General features: G+C 49.3%; 1 protein-coding gene across 5 annotated transcripts in view; it reads left to right on the top strand.

The window, feature by feature from the left end:
- LOC121571077 (exocyst complex component 6B) overlaps window positions 1–16427 on the top strand; it is a 192009-nt gene extending 175582 nt beyond the window's left edge. For 2 of the 5 annotated variants that reach the window (XM_045221780.1, XM_045221782.1), the window contains 3 exons: window positions 9084–9196; window positions 9895–9906; window positions 14848–16427. In XM_045221780.1, the coding sequence (XP_045077715.1) occupies window positions 9084–9196; window positions 9895–9906; window positions 14848–14974 (252 nt within the window). In that variant the 3' untranslated portion in view covers window positions 14975–16427. Of the gene's footprint in view, window positions 1–9083; window positions 9197–9886; window positions 9907–14847 lie in introns of all 5 variants that reach the window. The other 3 variants (XM_045221781.1, XM_045221783.1, XM_045221784.1) reach the window with 2 other exon arrangements.
- Window positions 16428–16780: the final 353 nt, after the last annotated feature.

The following is a 16780-nucleotide window of genomic DNA, read 5'->3' as shown; positions in this document are numbered from 1 at the left end:
TCATCCCTGACCTTTGACCTTAACTCTAAGTGATATTGTGTGTCTAACTCATTGACCCTGGCTGTCCTCAGAGTAACACACACATAACAATTCCCTGTGTCCCTACCCTATGGCCATAAACACAGAAAAAACGATTCCCAAAACGTTCCCTACAAATAAATCTAGCAGCTGGAATAACCATTAGAACTGTTAGACAAACACAGAGCGAGAGAAGGAGGGGAGAGAAGAGAAGGGGAGAGAAGAGAAGGGGATATGGCTGGATAGAGAAAGGAGGGGATGGGAGAGGAGAGGAGAGAGGGGGGAGGGGTGAGAGGGAGAGAAGGAGGGAAGAGAAGGGGAGATGGCTGGATAGAGAAAGAAGGGGATGGGAGGAGGGGGGAGGGTGAGAGGGAGAGAAGGAGGGGGAGGGGAGATGGCTGGATAGAGAGGAGGGGATGGGAGAGGAGAGGGAGAGAGGGGGGGGGGTGAGAGGGAGAGAAGGAGGGGAGAGAAGAGAAGGGGAGATGGCTGGATAGAGAAAGGAGGGGATGGGAGAGGAGGGAGAGAGGGGGGAGGGGTGAGAGGGAGAGAAGGAGGGGAGAGAAGAGAAGGGGAGATGGCTGGATAGAGAAAGGAGGGGATGGGGAGGAGAGGAGGGGAGAGGATGAGGGGAGAGAAGGAGGGGAGAGAAGAGAAGGGGAGATGGCTGGATAGAGAAAGGAGGGGATGGGAGAGGAGGGGAGAGGGGGGGGAGGGGAGAGGGCTAGATAGAGATGGGGGAGGAGAAAAGGGAGATCAGAACATTCTTTGCTACATCATGTTTTTGTCTTCTCTTTTCACTTTTTCTTCTCCCCCCATCTCTATCTAGCCCCCTCCCCCCTTCCTCTCCCTCTCTCTCCTCTCCTCTCTCTCCTCTCCTCTCCTCTCCTCTCCTCCCCCCTCCTCCTCTCCTCTCCTCCCCCTCATCCACCCTCTCCTCTCCTCTCCCTTCATACCCCTCTCCTCTCCTCCCCCTTTCCTCTCCTCCCCTTTCACTATCCTCTCCTCCCCTTCATTCCCCTCTCCTCTCCTACCCCTTCACCCCCCTCTCCTCTCCTACCCCCTCATCCACCTCTCCTCTCCTCTCCTCCCCCCTCATCCACCTCTCCTCTCCTCCCCCTTCATCCTCCTCTCCTCTCCTCCCCCTTCATCCTCCTCTCCTCCCCTTCACTCTCCTCTCCTCTCCCCTACCTCTCCTCTCCCCTCCCCTCATCCACCTCTCCTCTCCTCCCCCTTCACTCCCTCCCCCTCTCCCCCCCTCCCCCTCTCCCCCTCCTCCCCCCTCCTCCCCCTCCCCCTCTCCTCCCCCTCCCCCTCCCCCCCTCTCCTCCCCTCCTCCACCTCCCCCTCCTCCCCCTTCATCCCCCTCCCCCCTCCTCCCCCCTGGGGAGTTTGTGTAGAGCAGAACGATAACATGGCAGAGAGAGAAGTTCAACAGGAGGTGAAGGCAGAGAGAGAAGTTCAACAGGAGGTGAAGGCAGAGACTAAGAGGTGTGTGTGTGAGACAGATGGATTCAGGGATCAGGGGGTGAATCAGGGTGAGGGGGTGGATCAGGGTGAGGGGGTGGATCAGGGTGAGGGGGTGGATCAGGGTGAGGGGGTGGATCAGGGATCAGGGGGTGGATCAGGGTGAGGGGGTGGATCAGGGTGAGGGGGTGGATCAGGGATCAGGGGCTCCACCATACCAAGGTAGTGTGAGTAGTGCACTATGTAGGGAATAGGGTGCATGATTACCTCACCCTAATAACCCTCCCCCTTTACCCTCACCTCTTCTCACCTTTCATCTTGTTTTTGCAACAGCTGCACTCATCTCCTCTTATCTCCTCTTATCTCCTCTCTCTCTCTCTCTCTCTCTCTCTCTCTCTCTCTCTCTCTCTCTCTCTCTCTCTCTCTCTCTCTCTCTCTCTCTCTCTCTCTCTCTCTCTCTCTCTCTCTCTCTCTCTCTCTCTCTGTCTCCCTCTCCCTCTCTCTCTCTCTCTCTCTCTCTCTCTCTCTGTCTCCCTCTCTCTCTCTCTCTCTCTCTCTCTCTCTGTCTCCCCCTCTCTCTCTCTCTCTCTCTCTCTCTCTCTCTCTCTCTCTCTCTCTCTCTCTCTCTGTCTCACTCTCTCTGTCTCTCTCTCTCTCTCTCTCTCTCTGTCTCTCTCTCTCTCTCTCTCTCTCTCTCTCTCTCTCTCTCTCTCTCTCTCTCTGTCTCTCTCTCTCTCTCTCTCTGTCTCTCTCTCTCTCTCTCTCTCAATTAAATTAAATTCAAAGGGTTTTATTGGCATTGGGAATCATACAGTTGAAGTCGGAAGTTTACATACACTTAGGTTGGAGTCATTAAAACTTGTGGAAGTTTACATACACTTAGGTTGGAGTCATTAAAACTTGTTTTTTAACAACTCCACAAATTTCTTGTTAACAAACTATAGTTGTGGCAAGTCGGTTAGGACATCTACTTTGTGCATGACACAAGTAATCTTTCCAACAATTGTTTACAGACAAACCTGACTCAGTTACACCAGCTCTGTCAGGAGGAATGGGCCAAAATTCTCCCAACTTATTGTGGGAAGCTTGTGGAAGGCTCCCCGAAACGTTTGACCCAAGTTAAACCATTTAAAGGCAATGGTACCAAATACTAATTGAGTGTATGTAAACTTCTGACCCACTGGGAATGTGATGAAAGCTGAAATAAATCATTCTCTCTACTATTATTCTGACATTTCACATTCTTAAAATAAAGTGGTGATCCTAACTGACCTAGGACAGGGCAGGATTAAATGTCAGGAATTGTGAAAAACTGAGTTTAAATGTATTTGGCTAAGGTGTATGTAAACTTCCGACTTCAACTGTATGTTAACATTGCCAAAGCAAGTATAATAGATAACAAACAAAAGTTAAATAAACAATAAAAAATGAGCAGTAAACATTACACTCACAAGTTTCAAAGGAATAGAGACATTTCTAATGTCATATTATGGCTATGTACAGTGTCTCTCTCCTCTCTCCTCTCCCTCCTCTCTCCTCTCTCCTCTCCCCCCCCTTCTCTCCTCTCTCCCTCCCTCTCCTCTCCCTCCTCTCTCCTCTCTCCTCTCCCTCCTCTCTCCTCTCTCCTCTCCCTCCCTCTCCTCTCCCCCCCCTTCTCTCCTCTCTCCCTCCCTCTCCTCTCCCTCCTCTCTCCTCTCCCCCCCCTTCTCTCCTCTCTCCTCTCCCTCCTCTCTCCTCCCCCCCCCCTTCTCTCCTCTCTCTCTCCTCTTCTCTCTCTATCTCTCTGATGTGAACATAGTGATTTGGGAAGAAAGAGATCCTCTGTCAGATTCAGATGCAAATCCTCAATACCTGAGCAAGCTAAGTCGTGTATAGTTTTAAGGTTACTTCCTCTAAACACAGAGCAGTCTAACAATATGATACTAGGAGCTTCCTTATCTACACTAGCATGTGTGTGTGTTTTTGTTTGGGGAAAGGAGTTAAACCCAGGTCAGGAACTGGTCCTGTGTGTGTTGGGTCGTGACTGGGTCAATACACGGTCAAAGGAAAATGTAATGGACTCGAACCGGTGGTCCAAATCAGCCACCTTCGAATCACCCCCCCCTCTTCCCTTCCTCTCCTCCCTTTCCCCCTTCCTCTCCTCCCTTTCCCCACCTTCCTCTCCTCCCTTTCCCCACCTTCCTCTCCTCCCTTTCCCCCCTTCCTCTCCTCCCTTTCCCCACCTTCCTCTCCTTCCTTTCTCCACCTTCTTCTCCTCCCTTCCCCCACCTTCTTCTCCTCCCTTCCCCCTCTCCTCCCTTTCCCCACCTTCCTCTCCTCCCTTTCCTCTCCTCCCTTTCCCCACCTTCTTCTCCTCCCTTCCCCCTCTCCTCCCTTTCCCCACCTTCCTCTCCTCCCTTTCCCCCACCTTCCTCTCCCTCCCTTTCTCCACCTTCCTCTCCTCCCTTTCCCCACCTTCTTCCTCCTCCCTTTCCCCACCTTCTTCTCCTCCCTTTCCCCCCCTTATTCTCCTCCCTTTCCCTACCTTCCTCTCCTCCCTTTTCCCCCTTCCTCTCCTCCCTTTCCCCACCTTCCTCTCCTCCCTTTTCCCCCTCTCCTCCCTTTCCCCCCTCTCTCCCCTTTCCCCCCTTCCTCTCCTCCCTTTCCCCCCTTCCTCTCCTCCCTTTCCCCCACCTTCCTCTCCCTCCCTTTCCCCCTCTCCTCCCTTTCCCCCCTTCCTCTCCTCCCTTTCCCCCCTTCCTCTCCTCCTTTCCCCCCTTCCTCTCCTCCCTTTCCCCCTTCCCTCTCCCTCCCTTTCCCCCCTTCCTCTCCTCCCTTTCCCCCTTCCTCTCCTCCCCTTTCCCCCTTCCTCTCCTCCCTTTCCCCCTTCCTCTCCTCCCTTTCCCCACCTTCCTCTCCTCCCTTTCCCCACCTTCTTCTCCTCCCTTTCCCCACCTTCTTCTCCTCCCTTTCCCCACCTTATTCTCCTCCCTTTCCCCCACCTTCCTCTCCTCCCTTTCCCCACCTTCTTCTCCTCCCTTTCCCCACCTTCTTCTCCTCCCTTTCCCCACCTTCTTCTCCTCCCTTTCCCCACCTTATTCTCCTCCCTTTCCCCACCTTATTCTCCTCCCTTTCCCTACCTTCCTCTCCTCCCTTTCCCCCCCTTCCTCTCCTCCCTTTCCCCACCTTCCTCTCCTCCCTTTCCCCACCTTCCTCTCCTCCCTTTCCCCCTTCCTCTCCTCCCTTTCCCCCCTTCCTCTCCTCCCTTTCCCCCTTCCTCTCCTCCCTTTCCCCCCTTCCTCTCCTCCCTTTCCCCCCTTCCTCTCCTCCCTTTCCCCCACCTTCCTCTCCTCCCTTTTCCCCCACCTTCCTCTCCTCCCTTTCCCCCCCTTCTCCTCCTCCCCTTTCCCCCTTCCTCTCCCTTCCCTTTCACCCTTCCTCTCCTCCCTTTACCCCCTTCCTCTCCTCCCTTTCCCCCTTCCTCTCCTCCCTTTACCCCCTTCCTCTCCTCCCTTTCCCCACCTTCCTCTCCTCCCTTTCCCCCCCTTCCTCTCCTCCCTTTCCCCACCTTCCTCTCCTCCCTTTCCCCCCCTTCCTCTCCCTCCCTTTCCCCCCTTCCTCTCCTCCCTTTCCCCTTCCTCTCCTCCCTTTCCCCCTTCCTCTCCTCCCTTTCCCTACCTTCCTCTCCTCCCTTTCCCCCCTTCCTCTCCTCCCTTTCCCCACCTTCCTCTCCTCCCTTTCCCCCTTCCTCTCCTCCCTTTCCCCCCTTCCTCTCCTCCCTTTCCCCCCTTCCTCTCCTCCCTTTCCCCCCTTCCTCTCCTCCCTTTCCCCCCTTCCTCTCCTCCCTTTCCCCCTTCCTCTCCTCCCTTTCCCCCTTCCTCTCCTCCCTTTCCCCACCTTCCTCTCCTCCCTTTCCCCCCTTCCTCTCCTCCCTTTCCCCCTTCCTCTCCTCCCTTTCCCCACCTTCCTCTCCTCCCTTTCCCCACCTTCCTCTCCTCCCTTTCCCCACCTTCCTCTCCTCCCTTTCCCCCCTTCCTCTCCTCCCTTTCCCCCCTTCTTCTCCTCCCTTTCCCCACCTTCCTCTCCTCCCTTTCCCCCCTCCTCTCCTCCCTTTCCCTACCTTCCTCTCCTCCCTTTCCCCACCTTATTCTCCTCCCTTCCCCCTCTCCTCCCTTTCCCCCCTTCCTCTCCTCCCTTTCCCCCTTCCTCTCCTCCCTTTCCCCACCTTATTCTCCTCCCTTCCCCCCTCTCCTCCCTTTCCCCCCTTCCTCTCCTCCCTTTCCCCCCTTCCTCTCCTCCCTTTCCCCCTTCCTCTCCTCCCTTTCCCCCTTCCTCTCCTCCCTTTCCCCCCTTCCTCTCCTCCCTTTCCCCCTTCCTCTCCTCCTTTCCCACCTTCCTTTCCTCCCTTTCCCACCTTCCTCTCCTCCCTTTCCCCACCTTCCTCTCCTCCCTTTCCCACCTTCCTCTCCTCCCTTTCCCCTTTCATCTCCTCCCTTTCCCTACCTTCCTCTCCTCCCTTTCCCCACCTTATTCTCCTCCCTTTCCCCACCTTCCTCTCCTCCCTTTCCCCACCTTCCTCTCCTCCCTTTCCCCCCTTCCTCTCCTCCCTTTCCCCACCTTCCTCTCCTCCCTTTCCCACCTTCCTCTCCTCCCTTTCCCCACCTTCCTCTCCTCCCTTTCCCCACCTTCCTCTCCTCCCTTTCCCCCACCTTCCTCTCCTCCCCTTTCCCCCTTTCCTCTCCTCCCTTTTCCCCCCTTCCTCTCCTCCCTTTCCCCACCTTCCTCTCCTCCCTTTCCACATCTTCCTCTCCTCCCTTTCCCCCCCTTCCTCTCCTCCCTTTCCCACCTTCCTCTCCTCCCTTTCCCCACCTTCCTCTCCTCCCTTTCCCCCCCTTCCTCTCCTCCCTTTTCCCCCTTCCTCTCCTCCCTTTCCCCACCTTCCTCTCCTCCTTTCCCCACCTTCCTCTCCTCCCTTTCCCCCCTTCCTCTCCTCCCTTTCCCCCTTCCTCTCCTCCCTTTCCCCACCTTCCTCTCCTCCCTTTCCCCCCTTCCTCTCCTCCCTTCCCCCTTCCTCTCCTCCCTTTCCCCCACCTTCCTCTCCTCCCTTTCCCCCCTTCCCTCGCCTCCCTTTCCCCCCTTCCTCTCCTCCCTTTCCCCACCTTCCTCTCCTCCCTTTTTCCACCTTCCTCTCCTCCTCCTTTCCCCCCTTCCTCTCCTCCTTTCCCCCTTCCTCTCCTCCCTTTCCCCACCTTCCTCTCCTCCCTTTCCCCCCTTCCTCTCCTCCCTTTCCCCCCTCTTCCTCTCCTCCCTTTCCCCCCCTTCCTCTCCTCCCTTTCCCCCCCTTCCTCTCCTCCCTTTCCCCCCCTTCCTCTCCTCCCTTTCCCCACCTTCCTCTCCTCCCTTTCCCCCACCTTCCTCTCTCCTCCCTTTCCCCACCTTCCTCTCCTCCCTTCCCCCTCTCCTCCCCTTTCCCCTCTCCTCCCTTTCCCCACCTTCCTCTCCTCCCCTTCCCCCTCTCCTCCCTTTCCCCACCTTCCTCTCCTCCCTTTCCCCACCTTCCTCTCCTCCCTTTCCCCACCTTCCTCTCCTCCCTTTCCCCCACCTTCCTCTCCTCCCTTCCCCCTCTCCTCCCTTTCCCCACTTTCCTCTCCTCCCTTCCCCCTCTCCTCCCTTTCCCCACCTTCCTCTCCTCCCTTTCCCCCTCTTCCTCTCATGTGGTATGTGTGTGTATCTGTTTAGTGTTTGCTAAAGTTCAACAGGCCAGTAGTTCTATAATAGTGTAGTAGTTCTGTTATAATCAGATTAAAAAGGGCACAGTAACCACACACACACACACACACACACACACACACACACACACACACACACACACACACACACACACACACACAGACATTTTGTACATTTTAGTCATTTAGCAGCGACTTACAGTTAGTGAATGCATACATTTTCATACTGGTCCCCCGTGGGAATCGAACCCACAACCCTTGCGTTGCAAGCGCCATGCTCTACCAACTGAGCTACACCACACACACACACACACACACACACACACACACACACACACACACACACACACACACACACACACACACACACACACACACACACACACACACACACACACACACACACACACACACACACACACACACACACACACACACACACACACATACACACACGACATCATACACCTGGGATTGAGACTGAAACGTATCAGTTTACCTCTCTCTCTCCCTCCTTCTCTTCCCCCTTCTATCCATCGCTCTCCTTCTCTGGCACTCTCTCTCCCTGTTTTTCTTCTCTTAAACGTTTGACTCTCAGTAATATACGCTATTACTTGTTCTATTTTAAGACGATTAATGTTTCTCTCTCTCAATTTCAATTTGCTTTATTGGCATTACATGTTCAGAAATATTGCTGAAACACAATGTAACAATAGAACAAGAGTTATTAAGTCTCTCTCTCTCTCTCTCTCTCTCTGTCTCTCTCTCTCTCTCTCTCTCTCTCTCTCTCTCTCTCTCTCTCTCTCTCTCTCTCTCTCTCTCTCTCTCTCTCTCTCTCTCTGTCTCTCTCTCTCTCTCTCTCCCTCTCTCTCCCTCTCTCTCTCTCCCTCTCTCTCTCTCTCTCTCTCTCTGTCTCTCTCTCTCTCTCTCTCTCTCTCTCTCTCTCTCTCTCTGTCTCTCTCTCTCTCTCTCTCTCTCTCTCTCTCTCTCTCTCTCTCTCTCTCTCTCTCTCTCTCTCTCTCTCTCTCTCTCTCTCTCTCTCTCTCTCTCTCTCTCTCTCGTCTCTCGGTCTCTCTCTCTCTCTCTCTCTCTCTCTCTCTCTCTCTCTCTCTCTCTCTCTCTCTCTCTCTCTCTCTCTCTCTCTCTCTCAATTCAATTCAATTTAAGGGCTTTATTGGCATGGGAAACGTGTGTTAACATTGCCAAAGCAAGTGAAGTAGATAGTAAACAAAAGTGAAATAAACAATCAATATTAACAGTAAACATTCAAATTCTCTGTGGGTCTGTGTAATCTGAGGGAAATATGTCTCTCTACTATGGTCATACATTTGGCAGGAGGTTAGGAAATGCAGCTCAGTTTCCACCTCATTTTGTGGGCAGTGTGCACATAGCCTGTCTTCTCTTGAGAGCCAGGTCTGCCTACGGCGGCCTTTCTCAATAGCAAGGCTATGCTCACTGAGTCTGTACATAGTCAAAGCTTTCCTTAAGTTTGGGTCAGTCACAGTGGTCAGGTATTCTGCCACTGTGTACTCTCTGTTTAGGGCCAAATAGCATTCTAGTTTGCTCTGTTTTTTTGTTAATTCTTTCCAATTTGTCAAGTAATTCTTTTTGTTTTCTCATGATTTGGTTGGGTCTAATTGTGTTGTTGTTGTTGTTGTTGTCCTGGGGCTCTGTGGGGTCTGTTTGTGAACAGAGCCCCATGACCAGCTTACTTAGGGGACTCTTCTCCAAGTTCATCTCTCTGTAGGTGATGGCTTTGTTATGGAAGGTTTGGGAATCGCTTCCTTTTAAGTGGTTATAGAATTTAACGGCTCTTTTCTGGATTTTGATAATTAGCGGGTATCTCTCTCTCTCTCTCTCTCCTCCCTCCTCCCCTCTCTGTCTCTGTAGTTGTTAGATCTGTTTACCCAATGGGACTGGTCTACGTATCTAGCTGACTATGGAAGACCCACCTGCAAATACCTGAGAGTCAACCCTCAAACAGCCCTAGCACTGCTGGAAAAGTAAGTATACCCCTCTCTCTTTCTCTCTCTTTTTCTCTCGCTCTTCCTCTCCATCCATACCTCTCTCTTCCTCTCCATCCATACCTCTCTCTTCCTCTCCATCCATACCTCTCTCTTCCTCTCCATCCATACCTCTCTATCTCTCCATCCATACCTCTCTCTTCCTCTCCATCCATACCTCTCTCTTCCTCTCCATCCATACCTCTCTCTTCCTCTCCATCCATACCTCTCTCTTCCTCTCCATCCATACCTCTCTCTTCCTCTCCATCCATACCTCTCTCTTCCTCTCCATCCATACCTCTCTCTTCCTCTCCATCCATACCTCTCTCTTCCTCTCCATCCATACCTCTCTCCATCTCTTTTGATCTTAACCCGCATCCTTCTCCATCCAGCCATCCACCCATACCACATTCCCTTCCTGTGTTGTCAGTCACTCCTTCCATCACTCACTCACTCCCTCTCTCTCTCTCTCTCTCTCTCTCTCTCTCTCTCTCTCTCTCTCTCTCTCTCTCTCTCTCTCTCTCTCTCTCTCTCTCTCTCTCTCTCTCTCTCTCTCTCTCTCTCTCTCTCTCTCTCTCTCTCTCTCTCTCTCTCTCTCTCTCTCTCTCTCTCTCTCTCTCTCTCTCTCTCTCTCTCTCTCTCTCTCTCCATCCTCTCCTGGTTTTATGTAATCTCTCTCCTCTCGTTGAGTCCTACAGGATTTCTCGATGGTGAGTACTGCAATGAGCTTGGAGTTGCATGTCTATCTGTGTGTGTTTTTGAATGGAAGGTTTTTGTGTGTTACGAATAAAGAGTTCTATGTGTATGTTTTTGGTGTGTTTGCTGTGCTGCATGTGCCAGTAAACAATGGAGACTGCAACAAAACGGAACCTTATCAGTTTACTGTGTTACTGTAACAGACCTAATCAGTTTACTGTTACTGTAACAGGCCTTATCAGTTTACTGTGTTACTGTAACAGACCTTATCAGTTTACTGTGTTACTGTAACAGGCCTTATCAGTTTGCTGTGTTACTGTAACAGGCCTTATCAGTTTACTGTGTTACTGTAACAGACCTTATCAGTTTACTGTGTTACTGTAACAGACCTTATCAGTTTACTGTGTTACTGTAACAGAAATTATCAGTTTACTGTGTTACTGTAACAGGCCTTATCAGTTTACTGTGTTACTGTAACAGACCTTATCAGTTTACTGTGTTACTGTAACAGAAATTATCAGTTTACTGTGTTACTGTAACAGGCCTTATCAGTTTACTGTGTTACTGTAACATACCTTATCAGTTTACTGTGTTACTGTAACAGACCTTATCAGTTTACTGTGTTACTGTAACAGACCTTATCAGTTTACTGTGTTACTGTAACAGACCTTATCAGTTTACTGTGTTACTGTAACAGACCTTATCAGTTTACTGTGTTACTGTAACAGACCTTATCAGTTTACTGTGTTACTGTAACAGACCTTATCAGTTTACTGTGTTACTGTAACAGGCCTTATCAGTTTACTGTGTTACTGTAACAGGCCTTATCAGTTTACTGTGTTACTGTAACAGACCTTATCAGTTTACTGTGTTACTGTAACAGGCCTTATCAGTTTACTGTGTTACTGTAACAGGCCTTGTCAGTTTACTGTGTTACTGTAACAGGCCTTATCAGTTTACTGTGTTACTGTAACAGACCTTATCAGTTTACTGTGTTACTGTAACAGACCTTATCAGTTTACTGTGTTACTGTAACAGGCCTTATCAGTTTACTGTGTTACTGTAACAGACCTTATCAGTTTACTGTGTTACTGTAACAGACCTTATCAGTTTACTGTGTTACTGTAACAGACCTTATCAGTTTACTGTGTTACTGTAACAGACCTTATCAGTTTACTGTGTTACTGTAACAGACCTTATCAGTTTACTGTGTTACTGTAACAGGCCTTATCAGTTTACTGTGTTACTGTAACAGACCTTATCAGTTTACTGTGTTACTGTAACAGACCTTATCAGTTTACTGTGTTACTGTAACAGGCCTTATCAGTTTACTGTGTTACTGTAACAGGCCTTATCAGTTTACTGTGTTACTGTAACAGACCTTATCAGTTTACTGTGTTACTGTAACAGACCTTATCAGTTTACTGTGTTACTGTAACAGACCTTATCAGTTTACTGTGTTACTGTATCAGGCCTTATCAGTTTACTGTGTTACTGTAACAGGCCTTATCAGTTTACTGTGTTACTGTAACAGACCTTATCAGTTTACTGTGTTACTGTAACAGGCCTTATCAGTTTACTGTGTTACTGTAACAGACCTTATCAGTTTACTGTGTTACTGTAACAGGCCTTATCAGTTTACTGTGTTACTGTAACATACCTTATCAGTTTACTGTGTTACTGTAACAGGCCTTATCAGTTTACTGTGTTACTGTAACAGGCCTTATCAGTTTACTGTGTTACTGTAACAGACCTTATCAGTTTACCGTGTTACTGTAACAGACCTTATCAGTTTACTGTGTTACTGTAACAGACCTTATCAGTTTACTGTGTTACTGTAACAGACCTTATCAGTTTACTGTGTTACTGTAACAGACCTTATCAGTTTACTGTGTTACTGTAACAGACCTTATCAGTTTACTGTGTTACTGTAACAGACCTTATCAGTTTACTGTGTTACTGTAACAGGCCTTATCAGTTTACTGTGTTACTGTAACATACCTTATCAGTTTACTGTGTTACTGTAACAGGCTTTATCAGTTTACTGTGTTACTGTAACAGGCCTTATCAGTTTACTGTGTTACTGTAACAGGCCTTGTCAGTTTACTGTGTTACTGTAACAGGCCTTATCAGTTTACTGTGTTACTGTAACAGGCCTTATCAGTTTACTGGGTTACTGTAACAGACCTTATCAGTTTACTGGGTTACTGTAACAGGCCTTGTCAGTTTACTGTGTTACTGTAACAGGCCTTATCAGTTTACTGTGTTACTGTAACAGGCCTTGTCAGTTTACTGTGTTACTGTAACAGGCCTTATCAGTTTACTGTGTTACTGTAACAGGCCTTATCAGTTTACTGTGTTACTGTAACAGACCTTATCAGTTTACTGTGTTACTGTAACAGACCTTATCAGTTTACTGTGTTACTGTAACAGGCCTTATCAGTTTACTGTGTTACTGTAACAGACCTTATCAGTTTACTGTGTTACTGTAACAGACCTTATCAGTTTACTGTGTTACTGTAACAGACCTTATCAGTTTACTGTGTTACTGTAACAGACCTTATCAGTTTACTGTGTTACTGTAACAGACCTTATCAGTTTACTGTGTTACTGTAACAGGCCTTATCAGTTTACTGTGTTACTGTAACAGGCCTTATCAGTTTACTGTGTTACTGTAACAGGCCTTATCAGTTTACTGTGTTACTGTAACAGGCCTTGTCAGTTTACTGTGTTACTGTAACAGGCCTTATCAGTTTACTGTGTTACTGTAACAGACCTTATCCGTTTACTTTGTTACTGTAACAGACCTTATCCGTTTACTGTAACAGACCTTATCAGTTTGCTGTGTTACTGTAACAGACCTTATCAGTTTACTGTGTTACTGTAACAGACCTTATCAGTTTGCTGTGTTACTGTAACAGGCCTTATCAGTTTACTGTTACTGTAACAGGCCTTATCAGTTTACTGTGTTACTGTAACAGGCCTTATCAGTTTACTGTGTTACTGTAACAGGCCTTATCAGTTTACTGTGTTACTGTAACAGGCCTTATCAGTTTACTGTAACAGGCCTTATCAGTTTACTGTGTTACTCTCGCTCTCTCACAAACACACAGCTATGTCTTACTATACTTGTGAGGACTTGTGTGTGTGTGTCCCTGTGTGTGTGTGTCCCTGTGTGTGTGTGTGTGTGTGTGTGTGTCCCTGTGTGTGTGTGTGTGTGTGTGTGTCCCTGTGTGTGTGTGTGTGTGTGTCCCTGTGTGTGTGTGTGTGTGTGTGTCCCTGTGTGTGTGTGTGTGTCCCTGTGTTTGTGTGTGTGTGTGTCCCTGTGTGTGTGTGTGTGTGTGTGTGCGTCCCTGTGTGTGTCCCTGTGTGTGTGTGTGTGTGTCCCTGTGTGTGTGTGTGTGTCCCTGTGTGTGTGTGTGTCGTGTGTGTGTGTGTGTGTGTGTGTGTGTGTCCCGGTGTGTGTGTGTGTGTCCCGGTGTGTGTGTGTGTGTGTCCCGTGTGTGTGTGTGTGTGTGTGTGTGTGTGTGTGTGTGTGTCCCGTGTGTGTGTCGGTGTGTGTGTGTGTGTCCCGGTGTGTGTGTGTGTGTGTGTGTGTCCCTGTGTGTGTGTGTGTCCCTGTGTGTGTCCCGGTGTGTGTGTGTGTGTGTGTGTGTGTCTCGGTGTGTGTGTGTGTGTCCCGGTGTGTGTGTGTGTGTCCCGGTGTGTGTGTGTGTGTCCCGGTGTGTGTGTGTGTGTGTGTGTGTGTGTCCCTGTGTGTGTGTGTGTGTGTCCCTGTGTGTGTGTGTGTGTGTGTGTGTCTCGGTGTGTGTGTCTATTGAAATGTTTTGTATTTGATTGGATGGCCTCTGTGCATCTTGTTGTAAAACGAGTGAACAGTCTGAAGCAGTTATAATACCGATTTAATCTGTTTACCTCCCTCTCACACTCCTCCCTCTCTTCCCTCGTTCCCTTCTCCACTCCCTCTCTTCCCTCGTTCCCTTCTCTACTCCCTCTCTTCCCTCGTTCCCTTCTCCACTCTCTCTCTTCCCTCGTTCCCTTCTCTACTCCCTCTCTTCCCTCGTTCCCTTCTCCACTCTCTCTCTTCCCTCGTTCCCTTCTCTACTCTCTCTCTTCCCTCGTTCCCTTCTCCACTGTCTCTCTTCCCTCGTTCCCTTCTCTACTCCCTCTCTTCCCTCGTTCCCTTCTCTACTCTCTCTCTTCCCTCGTTCCGTTCTCTACTCTCTCTCTTCCCTCGTTCCCTTCTCTACTCTCTCTCTTCCCTCGTTCCCTTCTCTACTCTCTCTCTTCCCTCGTTCCCTTCTCTACTCTCTCTCTTCCCTCGTTCCCTTCTCTACTCTCTCTCTTCCCTCGTTCCCTTCTCTACTCTCTCTCTTCCCTCGTTCCCTTCTCTACTCTCTCTCTTCCCTCGTTCCCTTCTCTACTCTCTCTCTTCCCTCGTTCCCTTCTCTACTCTCTCTCTTCCCTCGTTCCCTTCTCCACTCTCTCTCTTCCCTCGTTCCCTTCTCTACTCTCTCTCTTCCCTCGTTCCCTTCTCTACTCCCTCTCTTCCCTCGTTCCCTCTCTACTCTCTCTTCCCTCGTTCCCTTCTCTACTCTCTCTCTTCCCTCGTTCCCTTCTCCACTCTCTCTCTTCCCTCGTTCCCTTCTCCACTCTCTCTCTTCCCTCGTTCCCTTCTCCACTCTCTCTCTTCCCTCGTTCCCTTCTCCACTCTCTCTCTTCCCTCGTTCCCTTCTCCACTCTCTCTCTTCCCTCGTTCCCTTCCCACTCTCTCTCTTCCCTCGTTCCCTTCTCTACTCTCTCTCTTCCCTCGTTCCCTTCTCTACTCTCTCTCTTCCCTCGTTCCCTTCTCTACTCCCTCTCTTCCCTCGTTCCCTTCTCCACTCTCTCTCTTCCCTCGTTCCCTTCTCTACTCCCTCTCTTCCCTCGTTCCCTTCTCTACTCTCTCCATCCAGGATGAAAGACACTAGTCGTAAGAACAACATGTTTGCTCAGTTCAGGAAGAACGAACGAGACAAACAGAAACTCATCGACACCGTGGTCAAACAGCTACGCAACCTCATCTCCGCCCACCAGACCTGAATGGAGCCATCCTATTGGTTACTGCAACCTCATCTCCGCCCACCAGACCTGAATGGAGTGATCCTATTGGTTACTGCAACCTCATCTCCGCCCACCAGACCTGAAATGGAGTGATCCTATTGGTTACTGCAACCTCATCTCCGCCCACCAGACCTGAAATGGAGTGATCCTATTGGCAAGGAACCTCCACCTTGCAATCCTATTGGTTACTTCAACCTCATCTCCGCCCACCAGACCTGAAATGGAGTGAACCTATTGGCAAGGAACCTCCACCTTGCAATCCAATTGGTTACTGCAACCTCATCTCCGCCCACCAGACCTGAATGAAAATATATTATTAGCCAAGGAACCCTATCTCCGCCCACCAGGCCTGAACCCAGACATCCCATTGGTTGAGGAACCTCAACATGATGCACGGCCACTCTCCACTTCTGACTCTACAATGTCTTCTGACTCTACAATGTCTTCTGACTCTGCAATGTCTTCCAGTATTTTTTTTATGAGTGGATTTCATTTTGGGGTGTTGTCTCTTAAGTGTCTTCGAACACCGTTTGGGTCGTACTGTGTCAAAAAGATGAACGTCAAATAATACCGTTTGACGCGTCAGACGACGTACTCTTGCTCTAATCCAGTTGGAGTTAAGTTTCATCTATTGATGCTGTAACGGTAGTATGTGTCTAAACTGCTTCTAATACAGTTACCCGAGTTACTGGAACACAAGTTACATATAACAACTGTGTGTGTGTGTGTGTGTGTGTGTGTGTGTGTTGTGTTTTGAGATGTCCAAACATACTTTCTCACCTTTATCAGGTCCCTATGCAGACAAGGAGAGGGGGGTGATCCTGGCCTTGAGAGAGGGAGGGAGGGAGAGAGAGAGGGAGGGAGGGAGAGAGAGAATATTATTACTTAGTTTTTGCTTGGATTCTATAGTCGGCAGCATGTTAGAATTGTCTCGGCGTCTGCATGCATACGTAACGTGTGCCTGCTGCTCTGCCCAATGTAAAGGGACATACATGTAGTTGAAAAGGAAGATTAAATGCTCTTCCACTCTCTCCCCACATATACTAAGGGGGAGAAATATATTGCCATGATTGATTTTTGGTGTGTGTGTGAGTTTGCTGGTGGAGGGTGTTGCGCCTTGTGTTGTTTTTATACCAATGGATGATGGTGGTTGTGGGAATTTGCCTGTGTGTGTGTGTGTGTGTGTGTGTGTGTGTGTTTGCCTTTGTCTGCATGTGTGTGTCTGTCGGGTTCAGTCTTTGGGTCACCCAGTCCAGAGAGTGTACCAGACATATTTTGTATGTAGAAACTTTATTGATTTGTTTCTCTGAGACAGAAGCGATGTACAGCCTTATATTTTTAAGCCACTAATGTGATCGTAATGATCCTATGTTACTAATAAAGATATTACAAACGTTGACAAACTGAATAAAACAGACTACTGGCTATGAAATTGTTTGATTGTTTTAGTATTTATGATGGTGAAGAGAATGTTTTGATCAGTTTATTGTTCCTAGACCTGGACTAAAACAGACCCACTTCCCGGATGCGTCATGAGAAGTTGAAAAGGCTCTTTGTTTAACCTAGCAGTGGATACGATCACATGCAGCTCATGCAATTTTATCAAACATGCGATCAAGATGATTATCGTGGACAAACATCGCTGACATCATCATGAGTATCGATTACCTGGCAAGGTCAAATATCCCAAATGGAGCTAGATGAAGCCAGAAGAATAACATACTTGTCAAGGTCCCGACTTGCTACAGAGCTTTTTGGTGCGGGGATGCGCGTGCATCACTCGAA

This window comes from Coregonus clupeaformis, chromosome 8, assembly GCF_020615455.1.
Source record: "Coregonus clupeaformis isolate EN_2021a chromosome 8, ASM2061545v1, whole genome shotgun sequence".
Taxonomy (NCBI): domain Eukaryota; kingdom Metazoa; phylum Chordata; class Actinopteri; order Salmoniformes; family Salmonidae; genus Coregonus; species Coregonus clupeaformis.
This window is presented reverse-complemented; position numbering and strand designations above follow the sequence as displayed.